The 26,842-nt window shown below is 30.8% G+C and overlaps 1 protein-coding gene across 4 annotated transcripts; it reads left to right on the forward strand.

Annotated features, from left to right (window-relative positions):
* The first annotated feature begins 691 nt into the window (after positions 1–691).
* On the forward strand, positions 692–26,770 carry LOC144837236 (stomatin-2-like). Of its 4 annotated transcripts, none has more exons than XM_078692270.1 (9): positions 692–826; positions 6,824–6,930; positions 7,676–7,748; positions 10,867–10,949; positions 17,451–17,654; positions 21,491–21,546; positions 23,000–23,078; positions 23,572–23,741; positions 25,184–26,770. In XM_078692270.1, exons 1-9 carry the CDS (start codon positions 748–750, stop codon positions 25,200–25,202), a joined length of 870 nt encoding a protein of 289 aa, XP_078548396.1. In that variant the 5' UTR covers positions 692–747; the 3' UTR covers positions 25,203–26,770. The 4 variants fall into 4 exon arrangements, with proteins under 4 accessions (XP_078548396.1, XP_078548394.1, XP_078548397.1 ...); XM_078692268.1 differs by lacking the exon at positions 692–826 and adding an exon at positions 1,821–2,007; XM_078692271.1 differs by lacking the exon at positions 692–826 and adding an exon at positions 5,338–5,496.
* The last annotated feature ends 72 nt before the right edge of the window (positions 26,771–26,842 follow it).

Consider the following 26,842-nt stretch of genomic DNA (forward strand, 5'->3'; position numbering starts at 1 on the left):
GGAGCGCCATTTTGGACATTTTTATTAGTCACTTTCTTTTTATTATTATTTTTTGTCTTAAAATTTATGTTTTTTTAATTTCTTTTATTAAGCGCTATTTACATAGCGCTTTACACCGTTTACATCTTACGTTGTGGTTATGGTTTACTCTCTTCTTCTTTATTTTAATAATTTATTTAATTTAATAAGCTATTCTTTACCAGGAAACGATAATTTGTGCTGCCCCGGTGCTGCCTCTTGTTAAATTTAGGATAATCAAAGATTGTTCATTTAATATTTTAAATTTGTTTTTTTTCATAATTAGTTTTGCTTATGTATGTCATTCTTTCTTTTGCCAAGACGTTTTTTTTTAATTATTAAGATAATATTAATTGTAAATTCATTTTATTATGTTGTCCTCCTTTCAGGAGATGCTGAAGAAAGGGGAAAACAGATCAGCATTTAATTAGATCTCCCTGCATTTACTAGGACTTATTGATTAATAATAAACTTTAATTACCGGAATGTGAAAATGTTAATAGGAAAACTATTAAAGATTATTCACAAAATATGCAGAATATTGGAACAAGAAAACAAACCTAAACTTGGTTAGGATGCAAAAACCCCTTAGGAACATTTTCTTTGTCTTCTTTGGCTTACCATACCGTCAGTCAACAAACTTTTTTCGCGATCCGAGAGATAAAAATTGTCTTGTGATTGATTGATTGGTAGAAGAAAAGATAGTACAATAATTGCACTTCGTGCCTTATGCCAACAAGAATAGATCCTACAGTTTCTGAAAAAATGCAAAAAACGGTAAACGACGACCGAGCAGATATTATTGGAGGTATGTATTAATTAATACACCAAGATTTTGGAAGTGTCGCTCTAGGCCTAGGCCTAGGCTGACAATTCATCCTCTCTCTTCAGATGCTGCATCATGGTTGTTTTGCTGTGCTGTCACCTGTGAGGTTATTGTACTTTCACAATTTGAGTGAGGTATCCTAGGGCTAGGCCTGGAATACCCTATTATAACTACTATTTTATTTCCAACATACCGACAACTATTTAAGACTTTTAAAATTAAGAATTGATTGATTTTTTTCTTCTTTTTATACAACTTTTTTATCCACTACCTCAGCCAAAACCAAGGTCTCTAGGTAGGCTAGACCACCAAGGTATAACCGTTCCTATTTTCAGATTTGCGAGTACAGCGGTTTCAGCCAAGTCCTGATTGTTCGATTAATTATATTAAACATTTTCACACACTATGCAAAATTTAACATCAACTCGTTTGATGTAGTAATGTAGTCACATCGTAATCGTATGGATGTGCTTTCATTCCTAACAATTTAAACAATTTGTTTTTATTCACCATTGTTTTTAAGAAGATGGTTTGCAGGCTTTAACACCATTTTTAGGGTGTGCTGCCTTAGCGTTTTTTTAACGGTTAAGTTATTTTCAGACAAATAACTTTTACTTAAAATATTATTTATAAAAAATAACTCTTCATTCATATTCATAATGAAACGGATTGTAACGAGGGAGCAGGTGTTGTGGTGCGGGTGCGGTTGCCCAACCTATTATTTAGGTTTACCCAGACCAAAAGAGTATTTTTAAACTTTCAAGTTTTCAATAAAAGAAGCCTCATATCAACCTCTTTGACTTACAGTTGCTTAAAAAAATCTCACCCAGCATTGTTTGTACCCAATTAGCTTTCTCATTATCATAATTAAGTACAAGAAAATGTGGTAATGCTATTTTAAGTGGTTGACTGCCCTCTATTGTTCTGATTACTTATTCAATAACGACCTCCTACATAACAAAAGCTTATTCAGAACATTTATATTGTTGCTATGAGGAAAAGCATTGGAGTCTAGAAATTACCTGGTGTATTATTGCAAACTGAATCTTTGAAGTTGCTTGCACCATAAATGTCAAATAGGGTCATACCTGACAATTCACAACTGATCGAGATGGAAAATACAAAAGCCAACGGAAATGATGATCGGGCTGAAGTTATTGGAGGTAAACATTATGTCACTTGGTTTTAATTCAGCTATCTTGAATTTTAGTGTCTATTACGTGACTAGCTTACCTGGATAAACTGATAAATTGATAAATAAAAGAACAGTATACCCAGTATTACTGTATTTCTTGAACTCTATTTTGTAATAATAATAATAAATTGATAAATAAAAGACAAACCGACATCTAGGCCTTTTCCCCTTCTAGGGAGTATTGGGTGAATCTAAATTGTGAAAAAAAAAAAAAAAAAGGGTAAATGTCATCTAAATTATAAACTTCTTAAGTCTTTTGTCATACTAGAGGAAAGATACAGAGTGGATCCAACCTAAGGTAGTTAAAACAACTGCACAACTGTATACTATATTATAGTGGTACAACCTACCTCTCTATTCCATCAGTTATAATAACAATATAATGTTATACAAATAATAAATACTATTGCACGCCATGTGACCCACAATTGTTCAATCAAATTACAGGAATTTATTTAGGTGTTAACAGTTATAATAATAAATATATACATAATGCTCATTGTAAAGTAACAATTGTACTGTAGATATTGTTAGCTACATCTCCCCATTGGGATCCTTTCATTTTGAGCTATATCATCATGTGTTTGTCCACCCAACAGGTCTCACAATATTATACACACATTTCTTATTAGAATAGTATTACTATATTTCTTGAACTCTATTTTGTATCTTTTTTTTTTCTTTTCAAATTAAATATTTTGAAGCTCTTATAATTTATTGTGTTCACCCTATAAATGGCAGTATACAGCTGTATTTTATATTCTGTTAGTTAATAAAAATAAAAGATTTGGATGAAATCCTAATAAAAGATACACTACAGTTAAAGTTTATGATACTGAAGTATTGGCAAGGCTATGGTTAAAGAGAATATGCAATTATAGTGAGTACGTTGTATATTAATGGCTTTACATAATGTTGACGCAGTCGTACGCAGACCGTGACACCATGACAGTAATTTAACAATTCACTAGATGGCCAAGATTGCATATATTACTTTGATGGAAGTAATCAATAGTAATAAATAGTAATCAATAACGGCAGACCAATGAGTCGAGAGAAATTAATTGATCATGAAAAGTAATAAACTATAATATAGTCATGTTCTGTAAAGTAAACAACGTAGTCACTATTGGCAAGTGAAAAGGGTATTATAACCCATTCCTGCAAATATCTTTTAATTTTTTTTATACAATAGAAATAAATATTTTACTTTTTTGGATATCCATTTAACTTGAGTTTTACTGTTTACTGTACTGATTAGTTTTAAATGTTTATTGTATGTATTTGTGTGACTTTGGTTAATAAATTAAATCAATCAATCAATAATCACAAATAACAAAATCAGCAAAGTGGAAACATATTTTGAAGAAACAGTCATAACTGTCCTGCTAAAATAAGGTGGGGTTGTCAGAACTAGAAAGCAAAATAAGGCTCTGTCTACACTATCAAACTAGTTTGACAAAAAAAAGTGTGATTTGCCCAAATATGGTAGTGATATACCCTAATATGGTAGTGATATGACCATATATGGGCACATTACATTTGTTTGTCACAAGTTTGATAGTGTAGACAGAGCTTAAGGATTCTTTGACAAGCTTTCCTATTTCCACCAAGTAGGATAAATAGAATTCCTGAATTAAAGCTTGACCTTTTCTTAAATTAGTTCAATTAGTTTACTTTTAACTAATTAGATTTACTAGTGAAAGATAATATCATTAACTACAAACAGGATTTAATTTTGTGATTATTGCATTGATGATAAATAAATTGAATTGAAAAGATTGAAAAAAAAGATGTTATGTTGATATCAAAGATAGATAATATTTCTGTGAATATGTACTACTTTATGTTATTAATGTAAAAAAATCCATGTATTAATAAACATATTGTTCAATCAATAATAAATGTAGAATATATAATGTGTTTATAATAACAGTAATGATACAACAATATATTATTTACATACGTAATCGCCGATAGAAGCCTTGGTGCAATGAAGTTATTTATTGTCTCTTATAATGTTGATATTTGTGTTTGCCGAATTAATAAAAAAATAATAACAGGTTCAAATTATTTCATAAGAAATAAAAGCTGAATGCTATTAAATCTAGTCATAAGTTTCTAACGGTTACAATTAATAAATATCTTTTGTCAGAAAGCCAACACGATTACAATTATCAGATCAAAATAATATGACATTTAAATAACAATACAATTTATTAAAGTTAATAATAATACAATTTTTCTTTTTTTTTATTTTCCATATAAATTGTATTGTAGTTGGTAATCATTATTTCTGATGTTATGCTTTTAATCCAATTCTTCAAAGCTAATTGTCTAAATATCTCTACTGTTGCCTAGTTACAATAATTTGCATGCAACATCACGATTACATCTTGCTGTTTTTTTTTAACTGAATAAAAAAACGTTTAAATCACATTTCGATACTTTTCAACCAAATCTAGTCAATCATAGTCTTTTTTAATTAATTTGTTTTTGGACGCCCTTTCTGTTTTTTCTTGCTACAGTAATGTTTTACATGGAAATCTTTTTTTTATGTCATGATTCATTCTTTAAAATTAATTAAGAAAGGTCTTTGATATATAATAATGCTTTATGCTTTACAGTAAAAGTCAAATAAATACTGTATTTTAACCTTTTAAACAACAATATCTTCATTGACTCACTGTAGTTTTAAATTCATCTATACTTTAATATTTTGTAAAGGTTCTAAACTGTATTAAAACTGGTATACTAATGTATTTCTATTTTGTTACTTTTTTAATTAAGAAACCCTGAGCCATATACCAAAGTAAACTAAAAAATAGTAATAGTACCCGTAATTGTAGTTTGAGTATAAATATGATTTTTTGAAAATATTGATTCTTTTGAAATGTCATATGAGTAAGGTTGTACAGATTTATTCCAGGATGTTTGTCTTTGTTTACGATGACCTGTATTTTCCATTCATTTTCATGTGATGTGATGACATCATCAATACATAGTAACAATGCTGTAGCAACGATATAGTAAACATATACTTATAATGATCAAAGCATACAATTAATTCTAGATATAATTATAATTATTATAAATATAATTAATCTCATATTGTTTTATGTTAGGTTTTTTTCATGTGATTCAACCACTGTACCTTATATTTGTATTGCCCAACTTGATACTGTTGTACCACCAGCATTATAATATTACTGGCTGGCATTTATCCAGAATTAAAATGCATGGTTTCCTAACAGTCCCTTATTTAAATAATGCTTCACACGTCAGTGAGTTTCCATTGTTGGGAAATTAAATGCAATTGGCTTTCAAAGAGTTATTACTTATTTTGATTAATTATACTCCGTGTGGGAACGTTGTCAATTTTACGTGCGAGAAGTAACGTGTGCCGTTAAAATGGAGAGCAGTAAGTTGGCGGTCGACCATACTGGAATTATTGGGGGTAAGAAAATGGAATTAGTTAAGTGTGGAGGTTGTTGTTTAAGCCTTGATAGTAGCCATTGGAATGGGTATATAGTGTCTTTGAACAGTGTACGATTTCTTATTGTTAGTGCTTTCATGTCTGTAGAAAAATCTTGTGGTAGAAGAGTATAGCAGGCCTTTATGCACTTTTGATAGTTTTTTAACAGTATTTTACCATAGGCCTATAAATAGTATTTTAACATTGCATTTTGCAATTGTATGTATTTTTCTTTGTTGTTTTATTGTCTTAATTATGCCAAGCAAACAAATTTCCATTATAAAGTGGACCAATAACATTTTTGGGGACAGTGGCAGCAACCGATTCCAGACCTTCTACAAACCTCTTTATACCAAGGAGCAGTTAACTCCTTGTTTGTACTACTGTAAGCATTCTGCTGAACAAACTTTCACATCATATAAATTCAATAGCCCTTCACAATATGTAATGTAAATATAGAATTGTTAAACTAAATAAATAATGGTAATTATTTTCCAGGTTGTTAAATATATAACAATCTGTGTTATGTTTGTGGGGGCGTGTTCAGTGGTAGTACAAAATACATTTACTATGCGACCAATTGTGATGTATAGAAAAGGAGGGGAGGTAAACAAACCATGTGTTAAAGGTCATAGTTCAAACGTGCTGCCTTTAGGGTCAGTGTAAACATGTTTGGTATGTAGATGAGGCTGATATGTGTTGGCCAAACATGTGACTATGATAATACATACACTAGTATTACAAGCATTTAGTAATTAGCTGACGTGAAGAGTGTTTCGTTGAGGCAATGCAAGATTTTCAAATGGCGGATAAAGATTTTGACGCAAAACGAAGCAGTATTCATGCCGACTCAACAGGCATTATTGGAGGTATACCTGTATATCCTATCCTACCATTAAAAACCGTTTAGCGATAGGTGACTGCACTGGAAATGCAGGAATATTGGGTTTATTGAAGGGAAGCAATTCAATGTTGTTGTCATGTGTCATGTCAACTGATCTTGATTCATTCTTTTCATAGTTATGTGTCCACAGCTTTTTCTATCGTATCGAATTTCAGGAGTTATGCGATTATCAATCAGAAAATAGGTCAACAAAACAAGTTCAATATAGTGTTACTCTGTACTGTTGTTTACAATGATGATATTTCATATAAAATACAGAAATTGATTTAAACCGTTTTCCTTTTTCTAGAGGGCATGTCTCTCATGCGTATATTGCGACATGCGAATTTCCTGTCAAGAGCTTTTAATAATGGTAACTAACTTTCAAAATAAAACAAATTTGGTTTTTTTTTTTCGTCTTCACAGCTGGCACCCCTGAAGGAGGTGTTGGAATCTGTGGCTGGATCTTGACCGCTCTGGCCTGGCTAATGGTCATCTGTACCCTACCATTCTCACTATGTGTTTGTATCAAGGTAAGATAATTTTAACAACGAGATTGGAATAAATTTAAAGTTTTGTTTTAAATGAATTTTTAGATCAGTTTGCTGATTTCCACTGGGTAATTTGTTGAAAATTGGTTTAGTAATAAGAATAGAATAGGATGATGCTGCAGTAAGAATTGTGATAATAATAACGGCTAGAACTGATAACGTTACAACTTGGATTGTTTGTTTATTATGTTAGAAAGTAACTATAATCTATGATCTAAATATTTATTTATTGATACTCTATTGAAATTTCAAGACAATTTATGAGGTGATGTTTTAGTAGATACAAGATCAATATTTGACAATTTGACATTCAATCAATCAAAAATATGTTTAAATACAAAGCCAAAGCTTATGTTATTATACAAGACAATATAATACTGTAAGTGTAAGTAAGAAATGCTAGGATTTCGGACTTGCGAGTTACTAATACTAATAGTATTGCAGTTCCATTGGTGTCAAGCAAATAAATTTAAATCTCATTTATTTAATTTCTTTTTAAAATTGAGTTTATAATTAGGTTTTCTCTACTAATGATTTATTTTTTACAACTATTTGTACTTCATTTTAATATAAAACATAAAAATCAATTATGGGATGTCGAATGTATTTTTTATTTTTAAGCAAAATATAAATAAAACAATACAATAAAAGAATGAGCCTTTATTGCTTCTACAATGTAACAAATACTCTCATATTGTGAGTGAAAGATTTTATTTCTTTTGTATAGGTTGTGCAAGAGTATGAACGTGCTGTCATATTTCGACTTGGTCGTCTTCTCCCAGGGGGCGCCAAAGGGCCTGGTAAGTATTACATAATACATGCTTTTACATTCAAGTTATCATTCATATGTAGTTGAGGTTTACCATTAATAAACACATTTCAGTTTATGTGTGTAAAAATGATAACATAGCTACAGATAAGCCAAAAAAAAATCTGATATATGTTTGTCCTTTTAATTCATCCCTCAGTTGAAAACCTTATTGCCATAAATAAAATTTGCATATTTAGGATAAAGATATTCCATGTTGCAATGCATAGCACATGAAAAATTGACTATTTTTAACTCAGCTCCACCTTTAAAAACAGTCAACTCATGAAATATTCTCACTATTTAACTAATAAACATTCATTATTCGTATACTATTATTACTATTGTGCCTTGCAAGGGAGGAGTTAAATAGACTTAGATTTAACATCAAGTGTTTGCATTAAATACATATTTGTGACATGTTCTGTGCAGTGTGTACCAAGTCTTGTGTGGGTTGGTTCACACCCTGATAGTATATTTGATCGCTACAACTACTTTGCTTGCCAAGTATTACTCACGAAGACATTTTGTAGTATGTTATTATCAAAATTTGTTATTTATTTATATGGGCAACCTATTCAGTCAAAGACTGGTATCCCAGAGGGCCCAGCTATGATCAGTGACTGTACACCATACTCTTCTCGAAAGATGTACAGTACTAGGTTCTTTAAAGTGCACATGAGCTAGATGTGTACACTGGACCTACGGTTTATAGTCCTTATCTAAGAAGACTCGTTCTACCACCAGAACAATGGAGTGAGTGAGCCTCAAACCCTTGCCGATGTTATGGCTACGTACACTAACACGTTCTCAACGTCCTTTTCATTTATTTCTACTTGCTTAGGTACATTATCTTTAGTAAGCTTGCTTATAAATAATAAAGTACAACAATGATGGATAACACATATTATAAGGAAATGGCAAATTACATACGAAGTGTTATGATGATGAATATTTAATGAGAACTTTTCATGGTAAAATGGTTTAAATTACAATAACAGACAATGAATCTAGTTTTAAATTGATTCAGATTATAATGGTTAAAACATTCGTAATGTTACATTTTTAATGATAACGTCGCCGTGGAGTAGCAAACATGTAGTTTGATGTTCATTTCACATGGGATATAATTATCTAACGCATATTGCCGCCATCGTATGCTATCAAAAGTTTAAAAGCTGCTATCGTCTCATTGCTAAATTTATTAAAACTGTCCATATGGTAGTTCTCGGCTACAAATGCTTAATAAATCATTTTAAGCAAAATCCGATTTTCCCCAACGGCATACTGATTTGCGAGATTGTGTCGGATCAAGCATACAAATTAATTGAGAAAATTAAATTTAAATATATATTTTAGGTTATGGCCGCTTGAAGCGATGTAGCATCAAATTGAATGTGATTAATGTCGTAGGAAGTACATTTTTTAACACTTTTGAATGTTAAATGAAGCGCGAAAGTCGATCAAATAAATTGTCCGCATTTTAAAGTTGGATTTAAATCCTTTTAATTGGTTTAGTTTACTGGAAGGTTTTCTCTTGTGGAAGAAATAAAATTTGTTTCTCGCTATTTGTTAAAGATGTATTGTCCCCCAAAAACATGAAAAATGAAGATTAATTAAATCAGACTTTGAATATGTTATTTTGTAGTTTTAATAAAAGTTAATCACTTCCATCTAGAAAAAAAAAAAAAAAATGTTTTTACTTATATAATGACAAAATAAATGGTTAAATTCAACCAAAAATCCATGGCTGGCAGCCAATTTTCTTCTTTAAATTACATTTTTTTCATGTAAATACATTTTTTTTTTTTCGATCGAATTTTTGGTCAAAGTGGATAACCATTATGTTACATTAAAATGGACTATTCAACAAAAAATTGTTTAAGAATTATTTTTTCAGGGGGACAGTACATCTTTAATTATGCTAAAACAGTTAGTTACAAGTACAGGATTTTAATTTTGTTATTTTTTCCTACAAAATGAAAACAATAATACAGCAGGAACTACCATTTATTTGTTTACCATATTTTGAGGAAACATTTTCTTTAGATTGTGTCAAATAACATTTATTTCAATTATGTAATTTAACATAAACATTATCACCGAAAATTGATGAAGCAAATAATAAATTTTTCTTTAATATTCAATGTTGCAGAATTCATTGTATGCACATTATCATTGTTATATTTCATTGTTATATTCCATTGTTATATTTCATTTTTTTATTTCATTGTTATATTCCATTGTTATATTCCATTATTTTATACATTTGTATATTTCATTGTTATAGTTCTACGTTACATTTCAATGCAAAATGTCAATAAATTTTAGAAAATCATAGTACCTAAATTAATTATGAATTTAATATTTTCGTAGACCTCTGACATGGAGTAAAAACAACCAGAATGAGAGATTACAAATGCTGATGATCTCAAATAGAATTTGTCAAGAATTATTTATGAAAACAGATTTTGAACTCATTAAATTTATATTGATTTTAAAATTGTATAATATCCACAAAGCAGCAAGTTTTAGAAGCCTAAAGGGTCACTTAGAACCTCTTATGATATTTATGATGGTATTTATACAAACGGTCCTCAAGTCATATTATTAACCATAGTAAGCTTTTAGACTGCTGTTATTGGTGATAAAAGTTTGTCAGAAGATAAATTTTTCTGAATATTTTATTTATTCGTTTTATTTTGTGTGATTAATCAATCCTATACGTTGTCTCTGAAATAAACCACTTAGTACAACAAATACAATACTATACATGCATTTTGCACACAATGGTGATTTAAATCATATGTTATACTTGTACGGTATGTGTAAATCATGAATGTTTATGAGTGCGATGTTACAAATAATTTCATATTTCACCAAAACTATTTGTACCATCGCACGAATATAAAAACATTATTTGTTTTATTTTATATAGCATTATATGCATTACATTATATACAGAACATTAAATATTTTCCTTGATTTGTTTATATGGATAATTTTTTCATCCTCAATTTAACTGATTTCTGTATAGTAGCTGTGGACATCAACAGGAATTGTATTTTACATGAAATCATGTTATTTTATTATTATTATTTTAATTTTAGGTATCTTCTTCATCCTACCATGCATTGAGGATTACACCAAAGTTGATCTGAGAACCGTATCGTTTGATGTTCCTCCCCAAGAAGTAAGTAATTTATATAGGGCCTCCTCTTCCTCCTCCGCCTTCTCCTTCAGGTCACTCGTATCTGGTCTCAGAGGAGAACGCAAGTTTTGTTATAAATGTCCAAACTCCAGCGTTTTGTTAGGCAATGTTAAAGTTGTATTTTAAATGTTTCATTCATTTGAGGTGTTTTGGATGGAATTCATGATTAGATTAGAAGTATCTAAATTGACAATAACACAGTCCCTAATCGACATGGTCCCTAATCGACACGGTCCCTAATCGACATGGTCTCTAATCGAGACGGTCCCTAATCTACCAGATATTTAATTAGAAGGGTCCTTAATTGGTGACCCCTTTAATTAAAGATGCCATTAATATAAAGATAGATACATTAATTTATTCAAACTATTTAATTTATGTGTGAAATTAATTGGTTTTGAATGTTTGAAGGTACAACGTACTTACTTCATTCCGTTTTCACACAATAATTTATGTAATTAATAAATTATTAACAACATGATGGTGTTTTGGATGGAATTCATGATTATGTATCTTAACCTAATCGACACCATCCCTAATTAATATAAAGTGATTTGAACTAGATACATAGAATGTGAATGTAGAATGTTCTTCATTTCATTTTCACACAATGATTTATGTAATTAATAAATTACTAACAACATGATGGTGTTTTGGATGGAATTCATGATTCGATTAGAGGTATCTTAACCTAATCGACACCATCCCTAATTAATATAAAGTGATTTGAACTAGATACATAGAATGTGAATGTAGAATGTTCTTCATTTCATTTTCACACAATGATTTATGTAATTAATAAATTACTAACAACATGATACGATTATGAACCGTATGTTGTTGATTTATACACAAGTTAATTACTGCATTGATTAAAAGAGTTAATTGAATGATTGAGTATGGATATCTATTACGGTGTTATCAATCATATTTATCACATTTCCAATTGGCATAATGTTTTATGGCTTAGCTGTATTGTGACGGAGTAGCTTAAACTATGTCTACAGTACAATATCAAATTTTATGTGACAACAAAATGTGATGTGCCCTCATGGACATGAAGATGTTATACTGTATCACTACCATATTTGGGCACATCACACTTTTTTGTCAAACTAGTTTGATAGTGTAGACAGAACTTTAAGGTTGAAATAATTTTTTTGGTAATGTTGGTATTTATAAGTATAGTAGTCTGTGCTATTCATTACAGTATACATTGTGTTTGTATTAGTTAAATTTATTTCATTTTTATTTGTTCATGTTTTTGAGTACCACCAATAAAAGGTGTAGCAAATAAATAATTAAATTTATGAAAACTATGCCTGGTTCAATTTAAACATCATTTTGTAATCCATTCCAATTAAAGACTAGTATTAGTTCTCTAGGTACAGTATTAGTTCAACGTGTTTTTAATTGGTTTCGTTCAAATTTAGAGTTTGTTGAATCTCTCGTTGACTGTAAAGATATTATTCTATTTGTATGCATGAAAGGGTGTCATCATCATAAAGTGATGTCATCATCATAAAGTGAATGATTGGTAGATAGAAGTAAACATCAAACATTCTAAACATCATCAGTAAAATCCTTTACGATTGTTTTTTAATTTTTTTTTTCATTCATTCAATCTTTTATTTTGGTCCATAGAAATTAACATTACGTATAAATTAACAAAGCTAAACTCTACAGACTAAATGCAATAAGATGTGGTCTCATCTCAGGATGCTATTCCACATGGAGAGCATTGATTTTAAATATTAAATTAAATAAATATTTAAATATAAGACATTATCTATTATTGTTGAGACTAAAACATTTTTATTTGAATTAAGTCTACACATGAGGCCATGTACAGAGTTTATCCATCTTGTAATTGGCGATTTTCTCACTGTTGGATACGTATGAAATAAAAAAATAAATAAAATATATCCATTTTTTTTATTTTTAAATTCATAATACATCTTCCATAGTACCAGTACCATAATATTATAAAGGATTTTAGTATTTATGTTTAGCCCAAAACGCTTTTTAAATTGACTGAAAACAAAACAAGCTAATAACACATCACGTAGTATTAGTTTAATACCATTTGCATTCAGGCAGTTAAGACACTCCTCTTCATTAAGATTTATTTTCCAAACTGCTTCGTGGAATCATTCACGTTTTTAAGAGGCATTTGAAGAAAGACGATCTGCATGCATGGTACCCTGTTAATCTGCCAGAGACAGCTGTGCCTACTGTTTTAATGATATGCAGTCTATAAGATGACTCTTGTGTGATGGGGCCTCATTACAAAATCAGACATATCGTTGCCAAGATCGAATTGAGATAATAATCAAATAGGTTTACAAAATCACATGCTCTTTTCCATTACTGTAATTTATATATATCGTTTTGTAAAGTTGGTTTTTTTTATTGATTGAAAAATATTACCTAATATTCATTTTTATAATTAAACAATTTTGTTTTATTATTAGTTTTACTTTTTCCACATCAATCAGTATCCACAAATTGAGGCTACTAAATTCCAGATAAAATTAATAATTGTTATTAACATTAAAAAAGGAATTATTTTTATACACAATATGCGGCCAGTCGATAATATAGTTAAGCATTACATAAATTAATACCAGATGACAAATATTTAAATTAACTATAACAATTGTGTAATATATTTAATTTTAATCATATTTCTGAAATTTTGCTGAGATGATAACGTTGCTAGTCATCTTTTAGTCATCATTGTTTTTTTCTAGTTACATTTTTTGTCATTTTTAATCCGTTTTATGTATTTTTTAATCGGATTTGCTGACAACCGCCATTTCTTTGTTTTTTACGAAGACAAATAAAGTATCTTGTATCATCTCCTCTAATGAAGAAATTGCAAAATATTCGGGTTGGGTTAAATTATTTCCCTAATTATTAAGGTCCAACGCCTTTTTGAATGATAGATCATAAATAAAATTGTAGACTTGATTTAAACAGACAAGACTAATCAAGATGAATAAAACAGACTTAGCACGCGGCTGTGTCGCCAAACGAAGCATTCATCATAATCGTTGATGTAAAATTTATAGCAAAGAAGAACACACTCAGGTTAAATTACAAATTTAATCTTAGTAAATCTTTGCACAGCAGATATTGTGCATCTTACAACATAAATTCCACACAGCACTGTAATAGTAGGCTGTAATATAAATGTACAAATATACTAATATTTGTGTAACTTATAAATTCATTATTTTTACTTAAATTGATTATTGGATATCTTAGCTCTGATCGTTATATTCAGATTTATTTGTTCTAAAAATATTAGAATTTAGTTTTTAGAATTTAGTATTTTATATTTGTATTGTACATTACAGAATCACCAAATGATAGCATTTTTTAGTCCAAAAATGAACTGTAAAATATTGACATTTGGTCAAAATCCTTGCAATAAAGATGCCAGTAATTTGACCAAAAATATTCATCCATCATTTACAGTTAATAGTATTATTATAATTGCTATTTTAAAATACACTTTAGTTTTAAGTTCAAAGGAAAAGTAGATTTAATTTATGAAATATCCTGATAATACGATTGTCAGAAATTAATAGAGCGATGGTTTACCACACAAGAAGAAAAAATACAATTTTGTATATAATTTAAAAGAAAATCTCATTTAAATTTATAAATATTTAAATTTAATTGAACTACAATTGGAGCAACGGTGAAATATTAATGAAAAAACGCTTCCTTTTAGTGATTATAAAAACACTAGCTTATCTGCATTGTATTGTAATAACAGAAGATTGTGTTTATAAGTTAAATTTATGTTTTTCAAAGATAATTAGAAATTGACTTTATGTTCATGGCATCGAATACTAAGAGACGTATTAATATGCCATTATGATTTCACAGTAAACCTACAATTTTGCATTATTTTAGTTATAATAAAAAATTATTATTATGAATAAATTTTAGAGCACTAGATTGTAGTGGATATTTTAAGAGAGGGCCTTAAGATTTTAAAGGCCACACCCATTGGGTGGGGTCCCATTGAGACCATGTGAGTTTGATACCATTTTCATATTTCACTAAGAATTAATACTAGAAATAACTGATGTTACGTTTTTTGGCCAATCAAACCATTTTTTAAATATTTTTTTATATTTATGTAGGCCTAATTTTGTCATAAAATCCTATTGTTTTACAGTACTATTACTAGTATAGTAAATTTTGCTTTTTTTCTAGTTAACTAGTTTAGTATGTCTAAAAAGTTCTTAAGCTCTGTATACACTCAAACTAGTTTAACAAAAAAAGTGTGATGTGCCCAAATGTAGTGATATGTCCGAATATGGTAGTGATATGACATTATACATATATGGGCACATCACATATTTGTCACATACAGTTTGATAGTGTGGACAGAGCTTAAGGTAGAGAGGAAGTTCACTAATGTACATGAAGGAGATTAATGGTATTGATGTTTAGTGAAATAAAGTAGGGACATTGTCAGGTAGATGACAAGGAGGGTTAGGGATCACCTTGGGTAGACGACATCAAGGGTAGGGATCACCTCCGTTACACGTGATCTGTGAAGATTCCAATAATGAGGAATCGGAGAATATTGTATATTGAAGCGTATCGGCATACAAGAAAGTATGAAAATTATGAATTATAATTAGTGCTGTATAATGATTACGCTATGAGTGATTCCACCCTCTAATGTACTGTACTGTATGTAAGAGTATTTATCTAGACTATCAAACTAATTTGACAAAAAAATGTGGTGTGCCCAAATATGGTAGTGATATGCTTAAATATGGTAGTAATATGACGTCATCATATCCATCACATTTTGTTGTCACATAAAGTTTGATAGTGTTGACAGAGCTTTAGAGTTAACTCTGAACTCTCGAGGCCTGAAATTTTTGTAAACTTTTGTTGTAAAGGCTGCAAACAAATTACATCCATCGCAATATTGACAAAGGAATCCCACCCAGTAATTAATTGTCTTTATATGTGAAACATTACGATTTAAATGGTTGTTAGGTAGAGTAAACAAAACGATAACTGCTCTACAAACAAAGCACTTAAAATAATTAATGACCAACCTTTTCTCTAGAGCCGTTAGTTCCAATTATAATACATTTGTTATGGCTCAAACGTTTCAAAATAAAATACAGCAATATTACACAGGGTACTATCACTTAGGATAATACCCTCATTGGTATTATTTTTATTTCCACTTTTTGAAGTAAAGTCTAAATTCACCTAACCTATATCCCATATTTATTGAAATTCATCTTTTTGGATGTTTTATATTTTTATGATGTCCTATTAATTATGTAAATATTGTGGTTTAGCCTTCAGGCTACTTTAATACATTATGATGAATTTTGCAATAAAGACCAATATATATGGATTTATATAAACACATCATGCATAGAACATTAATTCTAAACCGCCCGGTGATATACTGAAATTTAGGCATAGAACATTAATTCTAAACTGCCCAGTGGTATACTGAAATTTAATTAATTAATATGAAATGATGAGATGAGGAAATCTGTGAGAATGAGAAAAAGTTGCCCCAACCAAGATTCGAACCCGGACCTTCTGCTTGATATGCAGCTGTCCTAACCACTAGGGCTTTCATGGTATAGTTCAAACCCTATATATAATAACTTTACCATTATAACTGATCAGGCTCTTGTTTTTGTTTGTATTGGAAGTTGTTGCTATTAAATTAAGTTGTAGACCACTGAAGACCACATTAGCACGTTCACATTTTCAAATTAACAAAATTGCAAGGCAAGACATTTAACTGACATTCCTCACCTTTGTTTATAATAATATTTCATTTATAATGCATATCGACCATGAACAAAATAGGGTACCATATACAGTACCTTTTCGTCAATATTTCTTTAATAATACATATCAACCATGAACAAAACAGGGTATTATTATACCTTTAAACCCAACAGTAAGTGAAAAAGGAAGTTGACTTTTTTCATTCTTTAGAATAATAGGACTACCTGTACTTCAATAAACCAGCCTGAATAAACAGTTCATACTGTATAACAAAACAAGGTACTGAGTCAATTCAGTACACAATAAGACAAATCTTACTTTTGTTACAGCAATAAACCACCATTATTAGAAATAAGAGTGAATGATGAGAATACCATTTCAACATATTGACATGAATGAATACACGATTTACCGTAAAGTACTTTTAGTACTTCCTTATAATAAATTGGTTTTCCAAACCTAGCAAGCTTCACACTGCAGGGTTCCATAGGGTTTTGTAAACGGATAATATTAACAGTCTGTCAAAAGGGGAGCATGCGCCCTTAGTTCTACCTCCCTTGATCCTGATGATGAGAAATGCTTTCCCCAATAAAGAAATGTTTTTACTGCAGAAGAATCAAAATAAACGAAAGTTGAAAATGTTTGTGCATATTCATAATTAACTTTTCATTTTTTACTTAATAGATTTTGACGCGCGACAGTGTGACAGTGTCTGTGGATGCCGTTGTCTATTATCGTGTACAGAACGCCACCATCTCAATTGCAAACGTCGAAAACGCTAATGGTTCTACTAGACTTCTGGCCCAGACCACACTCAGGAACGTACTGGGAACGAAAAATTTGGCCGAGATACTATCGGATCGGGACAACATTAGCACATTTATGCAGGTTAGTTTATCCTTTACCTGTCCACACTGTATGACATGGTAGGTACTTAAAACATGTTCTAAGTAAGCATGTTTATGCAGGTGAGGCTTTCCATACCTGTCCACAATGTGTGATGTGGTAGGTGCTTAAACATGTTCTAAGTAAGCGTGTTTATGCAGGTGAGGCTTTCCATACCTGTCCACAATGTGTGATGTGGTAGGTGCTTAAACATGTTCTAAGTAAGCGTGTTTATGCAGGTGAGGCTTTCCATACCTGCCCACAATGTACGTCATGGTAGGTACTCACAACATGTTCTAAGTAAGCATGTTTATGCAGGTAAGGCTTTCCATACCTGTCCACAATGTATGACATGGCATGACTTCTTATGATGGAAGCATTGTTTACATTGGCTTAGAAATAAAGTTGAGTATATCGACTCTATGAATTAGTAATGGAAGCTTATAACATTAGACTACAAACTATTTTATGGAATGAGAATTGATAACAACAAAGAGTTTCCATTAAGTCCTGTTAAAGAATAGTTGGCTATATTCTACAATTTTACAACCTGTCATATACATAGATTATTAGCAATCTGTCATATCCATACTGTAGATTATTATTAACAATATGTCAAATCAATAGATTATTAACAATCTGCCAATATTGATTGATTAATTGTGCGATCTCTCAACGATTGTTGAAATGTCCAGTAAACCAGGTAGAAGTCAAACAGCGGAAACAAACATCTTCAATTAAAATGCACTTTACGCAGATGTAGTTGACGTACTAAGTTATGCATTAACACAATACTTAATCTACAATTCAGAATTACAATTATAATAAATATTTTTTAACTGGATCAATATTGAGTAAAGTCAAAGGTTGATGACATGGAAACAAAGTTATCAGAAATTAAAATTAAATTGTGCATTTATTTTTATAAGTATTGTAAAAGTTTGTAATTTATTTGTTCTCATTACAAAATGATAATGAAGACTAGATTGGTATAGGGTTTTCTTCATGCTCTGAAATAACAAATTGAAAGACATACAGTGTATATTCATATATTTAATTCAAAAATAAATTTATTTCCTAAAATAAAAACAGTGAAATCTTATAATTCATTCAACATTTATTTAGAAACAGTTCAAGAATTAAAAGAAGCATACATTTACAATTAGAAAAAAAAGTAAAAGAACTTGTCAAATACCAACCCCAAATAATCAATAATTAATAATAAAAATAATAATTAAAATCTTGAGAGAAAAAAAAGGTAACACACTTATTGCAAAGCTTTAATTGTCCAAGCAAACTAATATATAGAAAAGGTAGATAAGAGCAGAAGGGTAGAAAAAGTCAAATGCATTGAAATAATTCCAAAATAATTATTGCATTTAAGTGTACCCTTTTAATATGGACTTTTTCTATTTGAAACACAGCCTTTGAAAACAACCATTTACTGGTTTATAAATAGAAATCTGTGTTATAGTTAATTATTGGTGTTATAACCATTGCATAATAATTGCTAAAATTTAATTTGTTTTCTGCAAAGTCATAATTGCATGTTTTGATTGCGTAGCCTATTATGTATTACTGATCGAATATTAATAAATTATGATAGAGGGATGTCAGTCTCGCGTCTCATCATGTTTCGCTCGATGTAAATTGGAATATTTAATTCATTGACCTTACGATGTTGTTAGTTGCTGAAAGCAGGAGGCCTGGCAAGTAAACACAGATGCATTGTCAATTTCCATTAGCCTGAGTACTATACCTACTAGTAGTAGTACTCTTTTATTATTTACATTTATTAAGATTTATTCTTTCCTGCTCACAAACAAAAACCAATTATTATAATAAAGAAATATCATAATGATAATATTATTCATCCACATGCAATGAAAAACGATAATGATGTGGGTGTTTCTGAATCTAGGTTAAAAAGATACAAAATTAAAAATCCAATTCAATTCCGATCCAATTTATGGTCAAAGTGGATAACCATTAGGTGACACTAAAATGGCAGATTCAACAAAAAATGTTTTAAGAATAATTTTTTTAGGGGACATACATCTTTAAATGGAGTGAAAACAAAATGTTATATCATGTTTGTCCCCCAAAAACCTGAAAAATAAAGATTAATAAAATCAGACTTTGAATAGGCCATTTACAGTTTTACTAAAGTTATTCACTTCTGAAAAAATATAATTATTTCACTTTATAGACAAAAGAAACGGTTAATTTTAACCAAAAACCATTGTCTGACAGACAATTTAGGTATTTTTTGCTTTAAATTACATTTTTTCAGTTTTTGATCAAAGTGAATAGCTGTTATGTGACATTAAAATGGCATATTAAAAAAAATATGTTTTTAAATTATTTTTTAGGAAAACAATATATCTTTAATATTTAATAAATAATGATTGTACATATTAATTACAGTATTTCAATCATAAAATTTTAATCATTTCCATATGATAATTAAAATATCATTTACTATGCCTACAGTACAGTTGTCATTAGCTATTATACTCTATTTAGAAAGTAGTTGCTAGATTGAATTGTTGAAAGCAATAAACAAAGTAAACCATTACATCTTTTGTCATCGTTGTAAACAAAATCAACATCGTCATCGTCGCCTTCTTCTCCGTCATCGATTTTACCCATTATCAATTTCAACACACTTTCACATCTACCCCGCCGTAGTACACACAGACTGGCAATGCCAGTCTAATTAAGATATTTACACAAGGTTTCGTACTGACTGGATATTGGATGCATTGATTAACTGCGAGTCTGTGGTGTTTAGTTTCCATGTAAAAATCAATTTTTGGTCAAATGTAATTTACCTCGCAATGGAACGCGGTTTAGCACTGTGGTTTCTATACTGTGTTACTACAGTACTTTTAAGTATACGGTACTTTGTAATTCCTAAAGCTTTGTCTACACTATCAAACTAGTTGTGATATGCCTAAATATGGTAGTGATATGACAGTTTAGACAATGCTTAAATTTTTGGAAACACTTGTGTCTATACCCACAAACCTAACTTTAGTTTCATTCACCATAGTGATCAATCAACCAGACGTCATCAAGGCGCCATTTTGTCAATTCACATTATCCATCATATTTTTATAACTGCTTGTCAAACCTCTCTGTCTACACTATCAAACTTTATGTTTGACAAAAAAATGTGATGTGCCCATATATGGATATAAAGATGATGTACCACAACCATATTTGGGCACATCACACTTTTTTTGTCAAACTAGTTTGATAGTGACAGAGCTTAAAAGTGTATAATGGTGTAAATTTAACTTCCTTCAATCAATTAAACACATTTGCACATTTTCCGTTTCATGAATAGAAGATGTTTTGTTAAATAATTAAAAATCATATAATTGAATTGAAGTGCGATGCGAGTATAGCTTAAATGTTCCCCAATTAATCTTGTAGAGAGTTTTATTCCCCAATAAAAAAAATTTAGAAATTATTGGTGTTTGATTCCCAAGTTTTCTGACGGTAACATTTTATATCCCCCACACATTCTCGGTACTGTCTCTATAAAGCTCTGTCTACACTATCAAACTAGTTTGACAAAAAAAGTGTGGTGTGCCCAAATATGGTAGTGATATGACATCATTATGTCCATATATGAGCACATCACATTTTTTTGTCGCATAAAGATTGATAGTGTAGACAGAGCTTAATGTTATTATTGTGATATGTGGAGATACAGCACTGAGTGTCAGACTTCCACATCTAAATACTTACCCACTACTTGTTATTTGATGTACTTTTTATCTCTGCATATTTTTTTCTTCTTTAAATTTTTCTTGTTTTCTTCTTTTCAGTCATCTCTTGATGAAGCCACTGACCAATGGGGTATCAAAGTGGAACGTGTTGAGATGTAAGTAATTCTACCGTAGTATTTATTTTTAGTATGTTTTAATCACAATTTCAGATCAGTTTCAGATGTTAATGACCTAGACAGATTATACATCAACGTAAAAAAACATCTATTTACAAATTAAAAAGATATGCATTTGCACGTTCCACTTTTGGATTTAATTTGACGCACCATTGTTTAATAATTTTTTGTTATAATGGCAAAAAGAAACAGTTGGCAATAATGGCTATGAAGTTGAAACAGGCAAGATGTAAAAAGTCATCTTTGTCGTTTTTAAAATGTAATTTCAACGATGCAGTATAATGAAACTTGACAACTCTAAAAATGTAATTTCATTCTAAAATAATACATTGTAGTGTACAGATGATTAACATATGAAATCTGAAAGCATCATTAATTATGTTATTTTCCTTTAATTGCTTAATTTTAAACCTAAGGTAATTTTGACCTAAAATATATAATAGCAGGATATTCATAATAATCTAAACAAAAATCAGTTTGTACTTGGAGGACAAAATAATTTAAATATAAATAATTATTTGTTCATCCATGTTTTGTCCAATGTCTTACATAGGCACATGTTTATCTGTTTACTAACATAAAATATAAATAAAATAAAAATTGTTATAGCATAAGCTCTGTATACACTATGAAACTTTATGTGACAAAAAAATGTAATTATTGTATGCCCATATATGGACATAATAATGTCATATCACTACCATATTTGGGCATATCACTACCATATTTCAACATTAATACGGTAGTTTGATAGTGTAGACAGAGCTTTACAATGTTTTATTCTTGCATTGTAGTAGAAGTTGGTCTATTATTAATAATAGATTCTTGAATACAAGTTTAATTATATGCAGGAGGAGAAATTAATATTTACTGGAGAAATCAGACACTGATCATCTTGTTCTAGCTATAATTAATTGTTGAATTCTTAGGTTACGTTTACACAGGTATCTCAACCTGTAAGATGTTGTCTTGTCTATAGCTGTAATTGTTGAACCCTTAAGGTTACGTTCACACAGTATCTCAACATGTATGCTGTTGTCTTCAATATAGCTATAATCAATTGTTGAATCCTTAAGGCTATGTTCAGGTATCTCGACATGCTTTAATGGACAATGCATAATGCGTATGCTTAGCATGTCAAATAAAACTACTAAACAGAAATTTAAGTGTTGTTATAATGGCCAAATAAAATCAACATCTTTTTATAACCATTATTGGATTTAGTTTTTCATTGCTTTCATTGCTTGCTAACATAAATTATGTATTCTAAAGCTCTGTCTTCACTATCAAATTTTATGTGCCCATATATGACTACCATATTTGGGCATATCACTACCATATTTGGACACATCAAACTTTTTTTGCTAGACATGAAAGTCCAATCTATATTGAAGATTCAAATTTGATAATGATAAACATTTGTATTTTACAGCAAAGATGTGCGTCTGCCAGTGCAGTTACAACGTGCCATGGCTGCCGAGGCCGAAGCTGCAAGAGAAGCAAGAGCTAAGGTAGGTTACTATGTTTGTAGTTGCAAAACTAAGGTCATTCAGTGGAGATAAATTGTTTGTCCTTTTGGTCCTAAAGCTCTGTCTACACTATCTAACTAGTTTGATAAAAAGTGTAATGTCCAAATATGGTAGTGATATGACATCATCGTGACCATATATGGGCACATCACATTTTTGTCACATTAAGTTTGATAGTGTAGACAGAGAAAGACAGAGACAGACAAAGAAAAGTTTGGTTTTGGAGAGTTTCCTGTAGTATTAAAACATCTTACAGATGCTTTCAATTTTGAAAGTTTGTTTCTTGTATCTTTAATTTTTGCTTTTTATAATGGAATGGAATGCACATTTCTTCTTCTTCTTGTTTTAAATAAATTATTTATAAGGGACGACAGTAATAGACTTGAGTCTGTATGTCGTCCCTTGACCAAATGATTCTTTGTTGTTTGTACACATACTGTATGTTGATTTTGTTCGAAATATTTCATACTTTTAGGTCATTGCTGCTGAAGGTGAACAGAATGCTTCACGTGCATTGAAAGAAGCCGCTGACGTTATCGCGGAATCACCCGCCGCTCTCCAGCTCCGTTATCTGCAAACACTGAGCAACATTTCCGCCGAGAAGAACTCTACGATCATCTTCCCGTTGCCTATTGAGCTTGTTAGGTAAGTGTTCAGTCGGTCAACTCTCTATCAAAACTGAAAAAAAAATTTCTATTCATTACAACCAGAAATGACCAGGAATACCTGCAGGACAACTGGATATTTTAGGCTAGTCCAAGAGTGTCTAGGAACACATCCAGGACAGCTGGATATTTTAGGATAGCCAAAAGTGTCTAGGAACACATCTAGGACAGCTGGATATTTAGGACAGCCCAAGAGTGTCTAGGAACACATCTAGGACAGCTGGATATTTTAGGATAGCCAAGAGTGTCTAGGAACACATCCAGGACAGCTGGATATTTTAGGATAGCCAAGAGTGTCTAGGAACACATCCAGGACAGCTGGATATTTTAGGATAGCCAAGAGTGTCTAGGAACACATCCAGGACAGCTGGATATTTAGGATAGCCCAAGAGTGTCTAGGAACACATCTAGGAACACATACAGGACAGCTGGATATTTTAGGCTAGCCCAAGAGTGTCTAGGAACACATTCAGGACAACCACATATTTTAGGCTAGCCGAAGATGGTCCAGGAATCTCTGCAAGACAGCTGGATATTTTAGGCTAGCCCAAGATGCGAGTCTCAGTTGGATGCATATGAAATAAAAAAAATAAATAAAAAAAAACAACAGTTAGTTATAGAGTTCAGGTGTAATATTTGATTTAAAAGAAAAACAGATTTTAAAAAGGCACTTTCTGTAAGCTAAATTATTGAAAGGCAAGTAATGTACAGCAGTCGTAAGTGTAAATAAGTGCACCATGAATATTTAAAATGTCTTAAAATTGTTAAGTAATAAAGCAGACCGTGGCTGTATGCATAATTTAAAGGAATCAATAGATGTAATGGATTAGATAAGACTATTACCATACACTGCCTCCAGTGTTGTATTCAAGAAAACACTTTGGCTTCAGCTTGCGTGCATGTCCTGCTTAGCTGAAGCTTTTAAATGTCACCATCTTGAAATCAGTCAATGAAACAATATATATAATTTTTCAGTAAATTGCCTTTGGATTTATATATATAAATCCAAAGGAAAATTAATGAAATGACAATGCTGTGGGTAACAGTGGTTCGATCTCAATGGAGATACAAATAAAATAAGCACTGAAAAAATGACAATGATGTGCGTATCAGTGGCTGGATCTCAATGGAGAGAAGCTAAATCAAAACGATAAAACAGCCAGAAAAAATTAGCATATTTAGCATATATATATATACAATACAAAACATAATGAAATCACATTTTTATTTATTAATTTATTAACGTTAAAGGTGGCCTACTGTATCATTTAGTGCTTTCTATAAATTAAAACATACAATAATATGAAAAATAATGAATATTCAGTGACAAAGGTATCACAATCAATTCTGTACATCACAAATTAGAATTAATTAATTATTGTTAGTGTTGTTATTAATAAATATCTTTTTTTTTTCTTACAGTGGCCTTTTGAAGAAGTAGACGAAACACGAAGAACCTATGAACATGGAGTAAAGCTATGAATTGACTCACATATTTTTTAAGGATTTTTATCACTATGTAAAAGTTACTTTTTATTATAATTGCTATTATATTTAGACACTTTAGTGAGAATTCACACACAGTACATGTGGTGTATTACTCTATATTTTATCCAAAGAAACCAACGTATTATTAATTAGTCTTAATTAATTTATCTTCTGTGCTGATTAATTTCTTCCAAGGTTGCTAATATGTGCCTATTTCCTTCCAAAGGCTTAGGTTCTCACTAGAGACGCAACACAAGGACATAATAACGCAATGTAAGCGAGTTGACCAATCACAGGCAATGGATTATTCAAACTGTTGCTTGCCATTGGTCAACCCGCTTGCGTTGTGTTTACGTCCTTGTGTCGCGCCCTATACAGATAATCACGGACAAAGGGTTAGGTTCAGGACAGACAGTGTCTGTGTGAAGTGTAAAATCGATGGGAGGAAGAAAAACAAAACAATATTCTCCCTATGGTTAGAAAAGGCAGTATTATTATAATCTAAAAGGACTGACAAGTTTGGTATTCTGGTTGTCACAGTTGTTGTGGCTCAGGCATTCAAACTGATCTTGGAGGCCTACTGATTGGCTATCGATATTCTTGTAATCAAATCTAACACCCCAACTGCTGTAGTCCTGAGAGATTGCCTGGGACATTAATTTCACAACTTTTAGTTAGGCCTAGCATCACATTTCCTTGTTATTCTCATCGTATTACCCACAAGCTCACATTTACAATCAAATTTTGATACTGTTAAGTAACCTTACTCAGATGAAATGATTTGCGCACCTTTTTAGCACAACGCTGCGATGTAAATATTAATTAGATAGATTGTTAGTTTGAATGTGTCTCCTGAAATGTTGCAAGTAATCCTAATATGGTGTAGATATGATTCTTATTTATTCACATCTGTGTTGTGCCTTTTAAAATTGTTTGTTTCGTTGGTGGTCTGTGTATCCATTGGTCAGTTGGTGCAAACAATGTTCTGGTTTCTTGACCAATAGTTTAAATCCCACAAAATCGCTTGTATACATGTTGTGAGAACTACATGTCTGTTTTCACTTGGCTGTATAAATGGGTACCTTTAGAAAATTTACATTGACTGTCTACAGAAAATGGCCATCTTATTTGTGCACAAGGGAAAAAAAAGTGATACGTTGTACCATCTCAACCTTCTAGGTCTACACTATCAAAGTCTGTGACAAAAAATGTGATGTGCCCATATATGGACACGGTGATATCATATCAAACTAGTTTGATAATGTAGACAGAGCTTTAGGTTTTCTACACTATCAAACTTTATGTGACAAAAAATGTGCCCACTTATGGACACAATGACAGTCATATCATTGTATAGGATAAATATTCCTGCGACTCGTCAAGGGAAAAATGACAGTGTGCATGTCATGTGCCACGCTATACCATCATGACCTTCTTGGCTGAGATAAGGATATTTTATGTAGAATCACATGAGGACACTTAAATTATTTACTTGTAATAAAGACTTTTGGCACACTTTGATATTACCTATTTGTTGTTATTACCCACTGGCAAGGCATCATTGTTTTTTTCAAATTAATTTTTTTTTACTTT

Source organism: Antedon bifida, chromosome 3, assembly GCF_963402885.1.
Source record: "Antedon bifida chromosome 3, ecAntBifi1.1, whole genome shotgun sequence".
Lineage (NCBI taxonomy): Eukaryota > Metazoa > Echinodermata > Crinoidea > Comatulida > Antedonidae > Antedon > Antedon bifida.